The sequence below is a fragment of the Melanerpes formicivorus genome, unplaced genomic scaffold (assembly GCF_026170545.1).
Source record: "Melanerpes formicivorus ecotype bairdi unplaced genomic scaffold, bMelFor1.0.p_v2 SCAF_39, whole genome shotgun sequence".
Lineage (NCBI taxonomy): Eukaryota > Metazoa > Chordata > Aves > Piciformes > Picidae > Melanerpes > Melanerpes formicivorus.
Window position 1 is genome coordinate 434,966 of NW_027142391.1, and position 18,469 is coordinate 453,434.

The 18,469-nt window shown below is 56.5% G+C and overlaps 1 protein-coding gene across 8 annotated transcripts in view; it reads right to left on the bottom strand.

The window, feature by feature from the left end:
• Window positions 1-18,469, bottom strand: part of CAMTA1 (calmodulin binding transcription activator 1) — a 218,159-nt gene that overhangs the window by 184,240 nt on the left and 15,450 nt on the right. For all 8 annotated transcript variants that reach the window (XM_068158100.1, XM_068158102.1, XM_068158096.1 and 5 more), the window contains one exon: window positions 9,187-9,305. In XM_068158100.1, the coding sequence (XP_068014201.1) occupies window positions 9,187-9,305 (119 nt within the window). The remainder of the gene's footprint in view (window positions 1-9,186; window positions 9,306-18,469) is intronic.

Below are 18,469 nucleotides of genomic sequence, written 5' to 3' on the forward strand. Positions count from 1 at the left end.
CTGTTGCCAGCAGAAGAAAAATACTGCTCAAAGAGTTTTCTTGGGCAAAGGAAGTATTTTCTTCCACCAGGTTTTACAAACCCTGCTCTGGAGACTGGAGCAAGAGCAGGAGCTGATTCTAGAGGTTCCTATTTCTCAGCCTGACAGGCAGCATTAAACCCCAGACAAAAGCCAAATCCCAGCTCTCCAAGGCAGCCTGGATGGCAGAGTGGGAGCCCTGGACACCAGAACTGTCCCTCTAGGCCTACAGAAATTGTTACAGCTAAAATTAGGAACAGGAGTGGGCAGGGGAAAACCACCTGAACACTTCAAACAGAGATGGAGGCTGCCACTGCCCCTCCTGGCTCCTAGCTCTGGCTCACAGAGAAACACATCCAGCCCCAGGGAGGAGACACCGGGCAGCAGCAGGCTGGGAGTGCTGGTCTGACTGCCTCCTTACTTGAACTGCAAGCCCCATGGAGGGCAGCTGGTAGCTGGAGATGTGGCTGCTTAAGCACAAAGATCAGTGCTGGAGATGCTTCCTGACACTCTGGTGCAGCCCCACTGCAGGGGTCAGACCTGCTGGAGCTCAACCCTCCAACCCTTGCAGGGGACCTGGGGCTCACCGAGGCAGCTGGGACTCAGCCTCTGCTGCTGCAGGGAAGGCAGCAGCAGAAGGGTGTTCAGGTGGGCTCCAAAAGAGGCCAGAGATGGGCAGTGACCGAGCAAGGTCCCTGGAGCCAGCCTGTGCAACCTGAGAGTTTCCTCTGTGGTTCTCATGAATGATGTAAAGTTTTATAAGCACCAACAAGGCTCCAGGAAGACCTAAATCCATTTCAGTGCTCATTTAGCAGCTTCATCTGTGTGCAATTAAAACTTCAGCACTAAATGTTAGAGAAGGAAATAATGAGACACTTAAAAAATAATCTGTACTTCAGTGGGCTGTGCTCAGTGGATTGCACACCACCCTTTGCCAGACAGAGCCTGGCCCCCACCTGCCAGCTGCCAGCACCCTGGAGGCAGGAGAGTGGAGGGAAGCTGGGGCTTTGCCACCCTGGGCACACTGCACTGGCCCTGGGCACACTGCACTGGCCCTGGGCACAGCTCAGAGCATCGATGCCTTTCCTTTGGCTGCAGGGATGATGCCTAAGCAAAAGCAAATTGAGCTTCAGCTGAGATTCCCACTTGGGTCTGAATCTTTTGTTAAACAGCTCTCAGTCTGAGGCTGCTGGACAGGAAAAGTGATCTCCAGGACAGGGAACAAAATGTTAAGGCTAAAGAATATTTCTTTACAGAAGTGTCTTAGATGCTCCCTGATTACTTTGAGCTACTGACATGGGATGGGGGTGGGGCAGGATGGATGGGGATGGACACAGCAGTGTATGTTTTACTAACCAAAAGAACTGCAGGGAAATGCAAATCAAAACCAAAAATGTACAGAAATAGCGAAATAAATCAGAGATCAGGTACTGGGAGAACATAGGTGAAAAAAAGGAATGCACTATGCAAGAAACATACACACAGTTCAACTGAAAAGAAGCAAAGGCCAATGAGAATTGCATACTTTATTTCTTTGAACAACTGAAATCACTTTTATTCAAGAAAATCCAACATTACATATCCTTAGAGGGGGAAAAAGAGACATTTGGGGAGGGCAAAGGAGGCTACAGTTCAAAAGGTGAAATGTTACAGCTTGCACACCAAACATAAAAATGAAATGAAATTAAAAAATGAAATGGTTACCAAAGTAATGCAGGTCAGGGGGTCAAAGGTGAAGGGTCACACATTATTAAAAAGAAATCCAAAAGGGCGTCTGCATCAAGATCTCTGCAAAACAAAGGAGCTTCAGTGAGTAAAAGCAGCACCCCCCGTGGACCCCAGCACAGCTCCCACAGCACACACAGCCCAGGCAGCGCCGCCCTGCTCCCCCTGCACCGCTCCTGCTGCCTGCAGCTCCCTGGGGAGTGGCTCCTCCAAGCCTCTCTCTGCCTCCTTCCTGCTGCACTGGGTCCTCATCAGCCAAGCTGTGCTCTCAGAGCTGGGGTAGCACCAGCCCGGCTCCAGGGCCCAGCTGGTGGCACAGAGCTGCCGAGGGGGCACCACCACCACCGAGGGGCACCACCACCACCGAGGGGCACCACCACCACCGGCTGGCCGAGCAGCTTTGGGCTCCTTGGTCCTCAGGGCAGCACTGGGTGCTCTCTCTGAAGTCTGCTCTGTTGCTGGTGACTGTGGGCAGCTGCAGGCGCTGCCACAGGCAGGCTGAACTCCTGACAGGGTGCAGGGCTGCTTTAGCACTACAATAAAACAGTAATTCAGAGGTGGTTACCCAGACAAAGGCCTCTCCTCCTGGAATTTCAATTACACAGAGGCTATAAAAAGCCTTTGGTACCCATCTCCAAGCAAGATGCAGCCAATTATCTGCACTAAATGTATGCAGAGAGCGTAATATTTACATCAGATAACTTTGGGAGCAGACACCCACCAAGGGCACTGCAGCCCTCTCCACTCCAGTGTCTCTCCCCTGCCTGCCAAGGCAGCAGGTTTGAACAGCCTCACCTGGACCACAACAGCCTCATGCTTGAAACCAAGAAACAGATCCCCGCAGAGCTGTCTCTCTAAGGCAGAGGCCACCAGTGACAGCAGATCCCCCCCCCGCAATGATCCTCTGCCCCTGGACCTCTCTCCAGCAAACTCATCCCACCTCCTTGCACCACCCCTGCTGGGACTGGGCTCCCCAGAGCCCCACGGAGGAAGTGGGAAGGTTTGGATCCCAGCATGCCCCTCAGCAGCAGCGTCTGCAAACCCTCCTGCTGAAGGTGCTGCCACAGGCTGGAGTTAGAGCCAAGCTCTTGCCATGATTTCCAACACTCATCAATCCTGACTGCTGTGAGCCCAGCCACAGTCAGCTCCTCCTCTGGCATTCAGCTGGGTGCTGAGGCTGGCTCCAGTAATCTCCATTCCCACCACAGATGTGCAAGACAGCCTCAGCTTGGAGAAGAGCTATTTGGAGACCAAATGACTTAGAAATAATTCACCAAAGACACAGCCTTGCAGTGACTCAGCAGCTACCCACGCCCAGGACTGAAGGTGAACCACAGCCACCACGAGTCCACGGCTCAGGAATTCCTCACAGCTGGAGAGGGGCACTGGATGTGGCTCCCAGGGGTGCCACAGCCTGAGCCTGGGGCCCCCTGCCCTCTTCTCAGGCAGTTTGCTGCAGCATGGGTTTTAAATCACCAGGGACATTTTGCCTGTGGGACAGGGGCTGGCTCCAGTCACTCGTGGGACAGGGCCCCACAGCCCCCTGCCAGCACTCTGCTATCTGCTCTCTGCTGCCCACCAGCCAGGCAGCTCCCCCAGCCCTGGCTGCACAGGGCTGCCAGTTCCAAAGGCAGTTTCTCCCCTCCCTGCTCCCACTCTCCCCCAGCACACTCTGTCCTTGCAGTGATCACTCCTCCAGCACAAACCAGCCTGGTTTCCCTCTCAGCTCTTTCTCTGATGGCCAATCTTCACTTGTCTTGGCACTAACTGTTTGTTCATCCCTAGCCTCTCCTTTTCCCCCCTGAATCCTGATTTCCTCCTCAGAATGGAGCAGCCACCCTCGGAAGCAGCCAACCCGAGACCCAGGCGACAGGATTTCCATCACTTACACAATGCAATATCCTCAGCTGCCATCCATTTGACAAGAGAACCAATTCATTTGTGTTTGTATGTGCCAGTCCCTGGCACAGACACTCAACTGACTTTGTAAATGGACTTTGCTGTAGCGTTCTCCTCCTGACATGCAGCACAAAGCACAACTCCTGCACCGCGCCAGCGAGGACCTTCACCGGGCAGCCCTCTGTGTGATGCAGCAGCATCTGCCACTGCTGCTGCTGCTCCTGCAGCTGAGCAGCTAAATTATCATTAAATCAATGCACTCTGCTGATTCTCTCACAGCTGAGGAGGGCTTTACACCACTGCTGACTCCAGCTTCTTATTCACTCCACATGGGGTTCCCGATGCTTCCCTTCAGAGTCACCAGGGACTGCTACAGAGGATGAGCCCCAGCAGGGGATGCAGGGCAGGAAGTGCACACCAGGCTCATCAGCAGGAGGAAACAATGTCCCACCTCACCTTCCCACATTCCTACAGCATCCTGTGGTACTTTTCATTCTGTTAAGTATACAGAAGGCAAAGGACCCAGAGCCCACTCTGGCTAGGAACAGATCCCACTGCAGCTGGCCACACAACACCCCTTCAGCAGAGGAGCCTGGAGGTGCCCAGCATGGCAACACCCCAGAAAGCATCTTCCACCCAAACCAGCCACCAAGGTCTGCAGGGAGAATTTGTCCTTGTACCCAAGAACTGCTCTCATCCACCTGCTGCAGCACACCACCAGTGCCTGCATCTCCCCAGCAGCACAAGCAGGAGGGGCTGCACAGGGGCGCTGGCAGCAGACTGGACCAGCTCCACTCCAAACAGGGGCAACTTCCACCACAGCAAGGTGCCCAAAGCCCATCAGACACCAGCAGCATTTGGTACTTTGGATCCAATCTGCCAAAACTAATTATGGAGTCATGATTGAATTCAGCCATCATTAAGTGTAAAGCAATTTAATTTGTACATCTGAGTTCCTCTGGGAAGAGCCAGGAGGGCAGCACATTATCCAAACCAAGGCATCTCCTCTCTGCCCTCCGCTCCCCAGGACTCAGCCTGGGCCCAGGGCTCTGACACATTTCCTGCACACAGCTACATCAGCCCAGCAAAAAGCAAGGGAAAAGCCAGGTTTTGCCAGGAGGAGGCCAAGGACTCTGAGAGCACCAAGACTGCAGCAGGAACTGCTGCTTTTGTTTGGAAGTGGCAGGAGCAGGACCCTCCCAGCCCTGCCCCAGCCCTGCGCCCAGCCCTGCCCCAGCCCTGCGCCCGCTCGCAGCCTTTGCTGACGATGCCAACACAACTGAGAAGCACAGAGCAAAGCCAGCAGCAGACTTCCTGCTTTGTACATTAAGCAAAGCACAGAATTTCATTAATTTCACAAAACCAACCCAAAATGAAGCACTTGTGTGACAGAGGGATTTCCATCCCCTCCACTGCTCAGCCAGAGCTCAGAGGCGCAGGCAGCGAGCGGCTGCCCACGCGTGGCAGACGGCACCGTCAGGTGCGGGCACAGCTCCCTGCCAGCACCTCCTCCTGCCTGCACTCCCAGGGCTTCTCCTGCTCCTCTGCAGAGGGTGGCTTGCCCCACATCTCTGCTGCTGGCCAGGAGCACTCTGGAAAGCAGCAGCTGGCAGCGCCAGCACCCAGCTCTGGCGGGATGCACCTTTCCCAGCGCCCTCAGCTCACCAGGGAGCAGCACCAGCCAGACAGGGAGCAGGAGCCAGCACCCACCTTCTGGAGCTGACAGATGCTCTGGCAGACCCAGAGCTGGGCAAACCCTTTGCCCTCAGCCAGACACTTCCTTTCGTTCTCCAAACCTCAGGTTAACTTTCTCCACCCCCCAGCTCGGCACTGCCCTGAGGGTAACCCCAGGAGCCAGCCCTGGGGTGGCAAGAGGCGCTTGGCAGAGCTGTGCCCAGGCTGGACAGTGGCTGCCTCCTCACCACTCCTGCAAGAGGAGCCACCAGGTGGAACAGAGAGCAACAAGCCTCTGACATCACTTGCCAGTGCCACCACATTCCATGCTCCCTGACCAGTGGGCAGCAGGCAGTTAGTCACAGCCCTGGAGAGATCCCTGAGCGACGCAGACCGCCAGGACCTTCACCCCTGAAGGCACTCTGCCAGCCCTGGCCTCTGGGACGCTGAGCTGAGCCAGCCCCAGCTGGATGCACCACCCAGGCACCCACAGAGACCAAGAGGCCTCAGGGAGCTGCACTCAGCTTCTGCTTCCCCAGGGAGCTTGGCAGGGCAGACACTGACCTAGCCAGACACCCCCTCCTGCCCTGCCTGTGGCCACCTGCTTGCTCAGCCCATGAATCAGAGCTCAGGAAGCTCCTCTGGTCAGTAAGCTCTTTGCATGCCCCCAGGCAGCACCTCAGCCCCAGCAGCCCAGGCTGGACCCCGCGCTGGCACAGGGCAGCGCTGGCCCTGACCAGCAGCCCAAGCACACCCAGCAGCTCCTCCTGGCTTTCCCTGCTGTGGGAGCTGTGGGCCTCTGCCAGCAGAGCAGGTAAATACAGAGCCCTGTCAGAAACAAAGGCCCTGGGCAGTGCCTCACACCTCCCTGTGTAACTTTTCCTCTCTCACTGTCATTAAGTGTTTACAGGATGATTAATGACTGCGGCTGCCAACGCCGTTAATGAAAGGCATCTCAGCTCCAAGCTGCATCCTGCTCCTGGCAAGCACCCTGCAGAGCCAAGGTTACCCCTGCACCCTTGAGCCCCAGCACCCACCAGAGCTCACACTGGGCACCCACTGGGCAGCAGCAGGACATGCCCCCTGGCAGCCTGTGGGTGTCCAAAGCAAGGAGCTGTCCTCGACCCTGAAACCTTCACCACCTCTGTTAGGACAAGGCCACTGCTCTGGGGGGCTCCACCCGCTCCCTGAGGATGGGACCCCACACCTGCCACTCCCCAGACCCAGGCTGGCAGTGCAGCACAAGCACCAGGCTGTGTGAGCTGCCCCCAGCCACTCCCCAAGCCCAGCCAGAGCTCTTCAGCACTACTGCAGCTCACAAGGAGGGAGCCAGGGAGCTCCCCACGTGCACAGAGCACTGTAGAATGTTCTGGCAATTAACTACTTACCCTGAGGGGAGGAACTGCACAAACAGCCCCATTCCAGCCTCCCCCAGAGCAGCACTCAGCTCACACACTGCCACCAGCAGCTCCCTAATGCAAATTTGTAACTCAATTGCTTGGCTGAAGTTGTGAATTTGTATCTCTGTTAAAAAAATAATGGCATGAGAAGGAAGACTTCCTGCACCAGGAAACATAAACCCACTATCAACTTGATTGAAGAGCAGCTGACATCTTGCTGTGGCAATGTATTGCCATCAAACATCGCAGTTCCGACTGCATCAGCTGACAGAAAGCAAACATCTCAGGAACGTGTTCCAAGCATCTCTAATGCTCCACTCCTGCTGCTCCCAGCCCTGCTTCACTGAGTGCAAAGCCAACCAGAAGCTCTCTGGCACAGCCACACACGGGCAGGAGAAGCCAGGCTGAAGGGTTTCAGGCAAGGTCAGGCTGTCCTCGCATCCCCAGGCACCCCAAGCCTCCTCGTGCCGCACTCCCCACGGTGCTGGTGCTCTGGAGAGGGCTGTGGTGAGCCCAGACCCCCAGGGTTTGTCTGAGGGAGGGCAGGGATGGCACAGCTCCAGACCTGCTACTTACATCTTCAACTGGATTTCCTTGGTTTCCTCCTTTGTAGCCTTTAACAACATCCCTGCAGGTGAGAGCTGGGGGACAGCAGCGCTGACTCTGGAAGCTGCACTGGACAGAAGACATCCTTGCTGCATTTGCAGCTCCTGCCTTCACCTGCACTGACAGCACTGCTGTGCTGGCTGTGAAGTGCAGCACAGCCTTCCCCTCTGAGCCCCCCACCACTTCTGAGCTCACCTTTCCTCTGAGCCTCCCACCCCTTTTCCATCTCAACCTCCCTCTGGGCCTCCCTCCACTTACCAGGAGCAGCTGAGGTCACTTGGCTTGCTCAGCCTGGAGAGCAGAAGGCTAAGAGGTGACCTTCAGCTTGGAGAGGAGGAGGCTGAGGGGTGACTTCAGAGCAGCCCATCCCCTCCTCGAGGGTGGCCATGGTCAGGGGAGGCGCTGACCTCCCTGGTGACCAGCAATAGCTCAGGAGGAAATGGGATGAAGCTGCATCAGGGAAAGCTCAGAGTGGACGTTACAAAGGGGCTCCTGAGGGGGTGGCTGGGTGCTCACAGGCTCCCCATGGGCATGGCACCAGGCTGGCAGCCTTCAGGAAGGGTCTGGGCAATGCTCTTAAGTCACATGGGCTGGTGCCAGGCAGTCCTGTGAGGAGCAGAGTTGGCTGCATGGGTCCCTTCCAGCTGAGACACTCTGTGGTTCTAGGACTATCATCCACTACAGCCTGCAAAAGATTGGAGTCTTAGAACTCGAACAGAATTCCATGTCCAAGCTGGGAGGGAAATGAAACATGCAAACAAAGCTGCTTCCTCCCCCATGATTAACACAAGTTTTCCAAGACTTCATCCAGGCACCAGATTCTGCCTTTTTCTTGACCTTCTCCTGATCTCTGAGCTCAGGAGGCCAAACCTCTGCCTTTGAGAGATGCAGCAGGGAAACCACAGCCACCGCCCCACGCAGCCCGGCAGGCAGCCCTGACAGGAGCCCTGCACCTCCTGAACCAGCTGCCTGTCCCCACTGCCTGGCAGGCACAGCCCAGGCTTTGGAGGAGACACACAGGGGCATGACAAAGGTGGCACTGAAAGAGACAGAAGTGAGCTGGGTTTGGCTTTCTTATCAGCTTGGTTATTAACACACAATCCATCCAGAACTGAGGTACCAGACAAACCCACACCAAGCCTCTTCACCTTCCCCTCTCCAGAGTGCCCACAGGCCCTGCAGAAGGCAGGCTGCACTCCAAGGCTTCTCCTAGCCCAGCACAGCTGGCAGGCAGCTCTGCCTGCCCATGCAGCACACCTATGAACAGGGAAGGTTTCCAGCTGCAGGGTTAACTTTGTCTCCCATGCTCTGTGCCCTGGCAGGATACACACAGATGACCTCCTGGGATTGTTCCTTGCCTTGGCCCCCCCAGACACCTGAACCTTAAACACTTCTGCTTCATCCCAAGGAACCTGAGTAGGAAGCATTAACAGCAGATATGCAAACCAGCAGTCACTGCAGGACAGTGCAGAATGCCCAGCTCTGGGTTTCTCAGACAGGAGCAAGCCAGGACCCTGCTTGGCAGCGGGGAACATGCATTGTTTGCTTGCCCTGAAACTCTACTCAAGACAAGAGAGCATTTTGTTTCATGTGGTACCAGAAGACTCCTCTGATCTGAGCTGATCTCAGACCTGCCAGAAGGATGATCCAAGACCTGAGGCAAGTGAAACCACCACCAGCACTCAGCTTCCACACCTGCCTTCAGGCCTGCTCTAAAGCTCACATCCAACACGTAAGAGGACTTCAGTTTTGAAAGAGCCAGCTCCAGAGGCAGGATGCCACTCAGTAACTGGCACAGCACACCCAGGAACAGTGCACAAGCACAGAGTCAGCAGACACAGGAGGAGAGAAGCTCCAGAGTTACCTCATTGGTGTTCCAGCGGTGCCGCTCCTTCGGGAGGCTTGAGCATTTCGGCAGGCACTCCAGCAGCTTCTTGGGCAAAAAGATCTTTACATGACTGCCATTGCTGTTCCCATGATCATCTGCAAGGGAGAGGAGACAGGTGATGTGCATGCAGCAGAGGGGCCTGCCACCAGGAGACCCGAGCCACCGCCAGGCCTGGACCCCCCCGGGGCCCCTGGCAGCCAGCAGGCTGCTCCTCACCGAGCAGCACAGCCTCCTGCCCCGAGGGCACCACTCCCACACACCAACAGTTCCATTGCTTGAGGCTGCAAGTCTGAGAAGAGCTTTGGTGGCCCTGAGCAGAGAAGCTGGCTGTGTGCTTACCTGGGCCTGCTTCAGCTTACTGCTCCCTCAGTGGGAGGCTGCACAGGCTGCTGACCGCGGCGCTGCGCCCTGCCCGGCCCGAGTGAAGCTCACACTCGACAGGATTTGCAAGTGAGTAAGCACAGAGCCCCAGCACCTGCTGCAGCGCCGTCAGGCTGCAGCACAAATGCAGCTCAAGGTCTATTAGTCCATTCAAAACCCAAAGCACTGCCCCTGACCGACCCTGGGTTACTTTCCCTCCGGCAGGCAGCGCAGGAACTGCAGGGGGCTGCCCGAGGCGGCAGAGGGAAGGAAGGTGCCCAGCCCGGCTGCGAGGGGCTGCGGGGGGCTGAGTCCCAGGGGCATTCACTTCACTGCACCTCCATCACCTCTCCACCACCACCTGAGAGACCAGAGCACCCAGGAATCACACTGCTCCCTGCAGAGGAGGGAAGCAGAGCAGCAGGGCTGACATCCCAGCTGCAGCACAGCAGCTCTGCAGGCTCCAGTTCCAAACTCCACTGTCTCTGCCTCCTTGCACTGCTCTCAGGCTCTGCAGGGGCAGCAGGGAGGAGGACTCCGTTCACTGACACTGCACCCCACAGAAGTAATTTGGAGCCATTTCCCATGTGGAAGTGTACAGGAAAAGGATGTTCCCTCTTTCCTTTTACACATCTCACCATTTGATGTCACTGAACAGATGCCAGCAGCAGGATAAGCCTCCCCTGCCATTACCCAGGGCAGGAGCTGTCCCCTGGCCGTGCAGGCACGCCGGGGAGCACGCTGCCAGCCCTGCTGCTCCCAAGGCCTGATTACACTGCTGGCTGTGCCAGGTTCAACAACCTACAGGCTGCTAAATCAACTGCTCCTGCAAGCACAGCAGATGAGTTTACAAGATAAGCAGCGATGGGGATGATAAACCTGAGCCGCTCTGGAACTGATGAGCCCCAGGCACTGCCTGGGCTGCTGGGACCTCTCCCGTGGGACTGGGCTGACCCCGGGGGGCTGCCAGGCCCCTGCTCCCTCCTGGGTGACTTGAGAAAAGAGTCAGAGAAGGTTCTCCCAACTGGTCTTCTGCAGCCCATGCCAGGGTTTGCAGCTTGGCACGGAGCAGCTCAGACCATGCCTCTGCAGGGCTGCTTGGCCACAGTCAGCGCTCTGCAGGTCACCTTCACCTCTAACCCTCACCACCCCTGGCCCCCCAAAGCCTCCCAAACACACCTGCCACAGCACTTGGGCTCATCCACAAAGGCAGCAGCCTGCCTGGGGCCAGGAAGGGAGGCAGGCAGGGCCCCAGCACAGCAGCAGCCCCTCACCTGCTGCAGCTGGCACCTGCTTGGCATTCCCCAGGCTACCTGCACTGCTCATCAGAATGTTGCACTGCACTACATCCAATTCATTAAGGCAGCAAAGTATTTTACAGCACACATTATTGCTTTTATCAGCCAAACTACATCCCCAGTTACATCTCATCAGCTTATTTTCCATGGGCACATTTTAATTGACATTAATTGTATTACTTTCCCTTACCTCCCTATCAGTCAAGTCCTCTATCATTCATTCCACTCTTTGGCAGGGCTGGCAGACCTCTCATTATTCAGCTGGTTTTATTAACTTTCCCCCACTGTCATCAATTATCAGTATTATTAATCCAGAAAGTGCCCCTGGATAGTAGATCCCCTCAAAATGTTTTGGTAGAAGTTATCAGAACTTGCTGACTCTAAGCCCTCCAACTCCCCTTGTGAGCCCCTCACACCTCAGTGTCATCATGGCACTGGAAGGTCACTGTCCCTGTCCTGCAGTGCCTGCATCTCACCAGTGCTTCCTTCATCTGTGCTTAGTGATGACCTCTCCCCATCCCCAAAACCCCAGCATGAAGAACACCTGCTGCTTGTCTCAGTCCAACAGGGTCTTCCTCAAGGACCCCTCCAGCAGCACGGTCAGAATGACAAGAATCACCTTAGCAGCAACCAAGCTGGAAAAGACTTCGAACCATCCAGCCCAGCCTCTCACCCAGCACCATCTAACCAACTCATCCACAGCACCAAGGGCCTCATCCAGGCTCTTCCTAAACACCCCCAGGGATGGTGACTCCACCACCTCCCCAGGCAGCCCATTCCAATGGGCAATCACTCTCTCTGTGTAGAACTTCTTCCTAACATCCAGCCCAAACCTCCCCTGGCACAGCTTGAGACTGTGTCCTCTTGTTCTGGTGCTGGGTGCCCAGGAGAAGAGATCAACCCCCACCTGGCTCCAACCTCCCTGCTGCAGACAGCAGTTGTAGACAGTAGGGCAAGTGAATCCCAAATTCAATGACCTTTATCCCAGGTTTGACCTTGGGAAAGGATGAAGCTGGCCAACCAGCCAGGGGGGTGAAGGACCACACTGCACAGAGGCTTGCTTCCAAGCTTGCCTCAGCCTGCTGGCCTGCCCCCACATGGAGGAGCATCCACACAGGTGAAACAGGGAAGCTGGGCACAGGAGGATTGCTCTTCCAGCTGCACTGCCAGTGCTGGCAGACCTCAGTCACCACTGGACCTCTGCTCCATGACTCAGCTCTCTTCATGAAGGGTTTGCCACCAGCAGGTCTCCATGGGATCCATCACCCCCACCTCCTGAGCGGCTGCCAAGAGCTCCCCTCCCTCCAAATCAGCTCCTGCTTAGCTGCTGTGTTCCTCACAGGCTGCATGGCAATGCTCCCAGCCCAAACACATTCCTCTTCAAGGAGGTGGAGCAACAACCCCCTACTTGTCCTTTGGTTTGAATCAAAGCTGCGACCTCCAGGCAGCCCGAGGTGCTCCCCCCCTGCTGCAGGCAGAGGAGGCCCTGCCCAGCCCAGCCCGCAGCGGCAGCGCCCCGCAGGGAGCAGCTCACATTTACTTAGAGCTGAAACCTCCCCAGTCAAAGAAGGAGCTGCAGTTTCACAATGCTTATTGGATTTCACTCTGCAAATCCAGGCCAGGGCTGCACTTGAACTTTCTCCCTGGTGTATTCTTCCTGTGGGTGCAACTTCTGCCACTGTGCTCTGCAAACCCTCCCAGTGTCAACACAAAGAGCTGCGAGCAGAGCTGCGCTGGCACCGGCAGGGCTTGCCAGTGAAGCTGTACTGATGGGGGAGTTCTGTCAGTGCAGAGCTGGCCACAGCTCAGAAAGGCTTCCCAAGGCATGCAGAGCCAACTCTGGAAGCTACAAGAGGGAAGGTGTCCGCTGAAACCCAGCGGCCTGCAGCGGATCTGGCCAGAACCTGGGCTGGAAATCCACAGCTGAAGCTCCAGGGGCAAGCTTCAGCTTCCCTGGGTGGCAGAGCAGAAACTTGTGTGGCTAAGAAACTTGTGTGGCTAGGAAAGTGCAACTATTATAAAGTTCATGGAAAGTTCCATATTAATTATAGCACATAAACCCTTCGTGGCTTTATGGGTTCTTCATGCTCCTTGCACTTTATCCTCCCCAGGGATGCAACATGGGCCATAAAACTTTAATGCACACAACAGCAGATCCCACAGTGAGCCCCTGCTCTGCCCCCACTCTCCAAACAAGCCCCCAGACCCTTGGGGCTTTTTTTTTCCCCTAACTGGCTCTTAAATCTTCTGTGATCCAGGAGGGGAACTCAGATCTGGAGAGCATTTAAGCAGCGTGGGCTGCCAACACAATGCACAACTGGAGGGCAGGGCGATGGCTGACTGGTGTTGATCAGGGCTGATTTGCAGACAGTCCTGTGCTGGAAATAAAGAACCAGCCATAAAACACAAAGCCAGGCTTTATAAACCCATTATTATCGAGCAGTAACGTTGGCTTGGCCATCTCCTTAACTACCTCCCAGGAGAGGTAAAAGGTGTTTAAGTGTTACAGATCGGAGCTGTCACATAAACCAAACAGCTGAAACAGGGAGGTCATTATCAGCTGCTCCAGTGGAAGGGGAGAGCAGCCAGTGGTGCTGCTCCCCACGCTGCCCAGAGCCCAGTCAGCACCAGCCACCCTCGGGCTGCCACAAGTCAGCTGTCCCTGGGCAGCAGCAACTCCTCCCTTTCAGCCAGGAGAGCTCAGCAGCCGCTGCAGCAGCACCCAGAGGTGCCAGCTCCAGTGCCCTGCCCTTGCAGGGCTGGTCCTCTGCTCCTGGACTTCTCCCAAGGCAACACTCCTCCTAACTCACTCTTTTGGAGGTGGCAGATGAAGACATGGACAAAGCTTCAAGCCAAGGGGTCTGGACTCATTTTTGTACACATTGGTACTGATTTGGCTCTGCCAAGGCCCTGGGCTAGGGGTGGGGGTCCCCAGTCCCCCTGCAGCCCTGCACTCTTGCACTTGCTGCCCTCTGGACACAGACACAAGCAGCAGCTTCAGCGCCGAGGACCATCCCCGATCCGAACACGTGAGGCACTGGCACGCCACCTCCCCCAGTTAAACTTGGTGCCTGGCATTTTCAATCAGTAAACAAGTGGCAGTTTAAGCACAACCAACAGCTTTGGGTCTGTTTGCTAGAAATATTTGGACGATTACAGTTGTAAATCTCTTGGCAAGAAAAGCAGATCTCTGAACACCAATAGAGGGTGGCTGAGACAACCAGGCCCAGCTCGCCAGCGCTGCCCTCCCAGCAGCAGCACACAGGATGCCAGCACCAGGCTCTTCCACCGTGGAGCATGCTGAAGGGTGCCCAGGAGCTGAGGGAGGACGTGAGGGAAGGGCAGACAGGTTGGGCAAAGGCGAAAAACATGACCCAGGAGAGGCCAACACAGAGCAGCACAGGTGCAACTGTGACTGCTGCCTGGGAGGAAATGGGAGGAAGGGGAAAACCAGAGGAGGAAGAGGAAGTCATGGAATGGTCTCAAGGGTGATTGGGACTCCAGGAAGCCATTGAACTTAGCCCAGTTCCTTGGGCAAGCTCTCCAAACCATTCTAAGCCTGGAACAAATGCAAACAGCTGGAACTCTGCTGCCCCTCTCCCCTTCCCTCCTCCTCACCACTAACACACCACTCACAAGCTGTTCCATCCTCCCACGTGGCAGGAAGCTTCCTGGTGTTTGGTAAGTGACCTCAGACCGAGCTACACAGAACTGCCCAAGGTGTGTTTGGGGGCAGAGAGCACAGCTCCTGAGGACAGCCTGCGCCCTGCGTCCTCTGCCTTGCCCAGTCAGCTGTCTAGCTCTGGCACATTTATCACTGTGCTCAGCACTGTGGAGGCTGCACCCCCAGCCAACACCAACACCACTGGCTCCTCTGTTTCACAGGCTCCTTTCCTCTCCCCCTTAGGCAGCAGTCTGAAGCACCTCACTAACTGCACCCGCCAGAATCTGGTCCAACCCAGCAGCTGCCCTTCTGAAGTGCAGTCACTTCAGCCTCTCCCTGGAGCTCCTAAGCATGCCCATGGATGACTTCCACAGGGTGGCTCTGGACATGAGAAGAGCAACAGAGGGCTGAGGCCGCTGCTCTCTGCCGCCAGCAACCCGCTCGGTTCAGCCCTGCCATCGGCTCCTCCATCCCTCGGTCCCCACTAAAATTACATCATCAAACTCAACAGCAATGGAACCAAGCAGGGATCAATATCATTAGCTAAGCCTAGCAAACCCAAACCACCCATTCACACAGCTCTCCATACTCCAAACCCTCTCAGCACCACATCTGCCAGAGGCCTCAAGCACTGGCCAAGGCTGGGGACGTGAGCCACCTCAGCTGCTCCCGTGGCAATCACCAGCCACACAGACTTTCACTTGGCTGGTTAACACCATGAAGGGGCTGAGTCTGGAAACCAACCTGGGGAGCTGGCAAGGAAAATCCAAACCCCTTGAACTGAAGAAGCAACAAGAGCAGGACACTGCTCACCATTCCCAGGGGTGCTGGGAGTTTGCTCTTGGTCACCCAGTGCTGGAACTGCTGCACCTTCAGCATCGCCCCAAAGGGCAGGTGCTGCACCCCAAAAACGGGGGCTAGGACAGAAGCCAGCACCTGCAAACACATTCACCTTTCACAATCCATAGGGCTTACACCAGGGTGGGCACAGCATGGGGCTGGGTGGCACAAGAAGGTGGAAACAGGGCACAGCTCATCATGGTGTGGCAGAGGAAGCCAAAGAAACATGGAGGATGCTGCTGGGAGCACTGCACTGATTACCCAGCACTGTCCCACCACACTCTCCACCATTCCATCCATGGGATGAGGGGGGTTTGATGAAGCAGAGACAGAGGGGACACTAAAACAGGAAGGTCACATTCCAGCTCCCTCTTTCTGAAGGCTGCCGAGACAGAGAGGTGGGAGAGCTGCTGCCCCCTCCTAGCACAGAGCACTGCAAGCAGGACTGGGACTGCATGTTGGAGAAGAACCACTAAAGAATATCAGCACAAAGTCAGCACCAAGACCTGAAAGAGGACATTTCAACGACATTTGTTTTAACCCTACTTGTACAGAATCCTCTCACTACTTCCTGGGGCAGGAGATGAAATCTGAGTTACAACATCTGCAGGAAGCCTTCCTCCAGAAGTAGCTTTAAAAACCCCCACAAAGCAACCAAGAACCCTCTGAGCCAAAGCGTTTGGGAAATTCATGAGCAAGAAGAGATGTGGAACTGGACTGGCATCCTAGAGCTGTAAACAGGCCCCGTGCCCTGCGTCAGGAGCCTTGCATGTACAGCAGTCACGCCAGCAGAGGAGCTGGGAGGAACGAAGCTCACACACAGCTCTCGCTGCTGGAGTCCTCTCTCTGAGGCTGCCCTGCTGGCCCCCAGCCCGCCCGGGGGGCTACAAACTTCACTGGAAGGCACTTTGCTCTGGTAACACAAAGTTGGTAAAATCCCAGCTGCTGGAATTCAGCAAAACCTGTGGGGCACGGAGCGGCCCGAGCCGGGTGCCGGAGCCGCCAGGCAGGACGGCGCAGCATCCCGGCAGGATCCCGCCCGCCAGGCTCGCAGCAGCCCAGGTCTGCCTGAGCCATAAATGTTACACAACGCTCCGCAGAGCCAGGCAAATATTTGCTGTTTAACAACCAAACCCCAGGGGTTCGTTTCCAAAAGGTACTTTGTTGCCCGAACAGTCCCGCCGCACTCCACGACCGCCGCAGCCCCACTTCCTGCTCGGGCAGTGTCCGCACCAGCCCCAGCACAGCTGCACAGCCCTCCCCGGGGTCCCCAGCTCGCAGGCAGGGACAGGACGGGGGCCAGCTCCTGCCCTTCCCACCTCCAGCCCTTCCCACCTCCTGCCCCGCACAAAATCCCACAGCTGCAGCCAGCAGAACCTGGTGGGCACAAGAGAGCCCCCAGCTCCTGTCCGACCTCAGGGGCACCACTCTGAGGGCTGTTTCAGACACCCATCGGTGAGAGCCCAGCAGCTGAAGGCAGGGTCTCCATCTGCAACACCTTTAAACCTTCTTTTTCATTGAAAGACACCCTCTTGATCGAGTCCCTCGCGGCGGCCAAGACAGCACCTCTGAGGGCCACCCCTCCCATTCCAGTTCAGACACAGAAACCACAGCAGGAAAGACAGAGGCCACAAAATCTTTGCTGCAGGGATGGCGACGGCTGCTCGGTCAGCAAGCCCAACTTCATCCTGCCTGCAGGAACCAGAGCAGAGGGAACTCTCACAAGTTCTCTAAGCCATAGAAATCTCTCCTGGAGCCAGGGAACAACAACTCCAGCCTCACTTCAAATCCTCAGCTCCCTCCAAGGCTGCTCTCTGCCCACCAGGCTCGAGCAGCCAGGGCACAGAAGGGAAGTGCCAAGGCCTGCAGGTCCGCAGAGCTGTGTGCTGCTGCTCAGGAGGCTTCTCCCTCCTGCGCTCTGGGCAGATGGAGCAGCGCTCCCCAGCAGCAGCCCTGCTCCCCCCACAGTAACCTGACAGCTGCCGTTCACCTCTGCCTTTCAGCTGCTCAAGTACCTCCTGCTCGCTCCCCAGCACCTGCGCTGGGCTGCAGCCAGGCTTCGGAACTGCTTCCAGCGAAGTTCCCGACAGGCGGAGTTGAAGTTTCAGGAATGAATGGCTCAGATCTTTGCCTCCTTGAAATAAACCCCAGAACTAGGTCAGCACAGGCAGCTGCTCCGTGCACTTACTACGAGAACACCTTGGGCGCTGGTGCCGAGCCCCGGCCGGAGGCGCTCAGCTCCCACCCAGCACAGCCCCGGCGGCCGCCGCACCACGGCACAGCGCAGGGCACACCAGGGGCTTCTGCAGCGCCTCCTGCACCGGGCTGCAGCACGAGACACAGCACTGCTGGAGATCCACTCCTCACACACCTCAGAGGCCACAGCCCTCGGTGACCAAGACAAACTATGACCACAGCTGAGCAAGCGCCAAGGCCAAGCCTTGGAGGCCAAGGGCCGAGGAGCACCACTCTGCTCAGGCCTGCAAGGCTGTGCGCTCGCAGGAGCGACGAGGCCAAAGCGCTGCATGACGCAGAACAGCAGCACCAGCCACGGGCTCAGGAAGCCCCAAAAGTGAATGGAGCCTGAGCACGCTCTGGGGACACCACCTTCATGCCCTAGAGAACCACAACTTCCCAGCCTGAGCTCTGGAGCCCAGGGAGATGCTCATTCCTCTGTCATTTGCCCCCTGCCAGCCGGTGGCTATTTTACTGCTTCGGTGGAGCTCATCATCTGCTGCAGGGCAAACGGGAGAAGGATGCAGCCTGGCATTCCCTAGACCCCAGGAAAGATGGAAGTGACGAACTTGGGAGCATCCAAAAGATACAGAAAAGATGAAGCAGACAGCACTCTCAGTCATCACTGCTCGGAAGGCACGTTCTGGCAGAGCACGCCCTCGGCCTCCAGCCTGCTGGGCAAGCAAGGAGCGAAGTGCGAGTGGCTGTGCCCGCGGCAGCACCAGAACCACCAACAAAAACACACTGCCACAGCTCCCTGAGCAACCCCCGAGGAAGAGCGGGGACAGCAGCCCTCGGCCAGAACAAGTTTTGCAGTCCAGCTGGAAATGGCTTTAAAAGGAGCAGAGCATTTGCTGCAGCA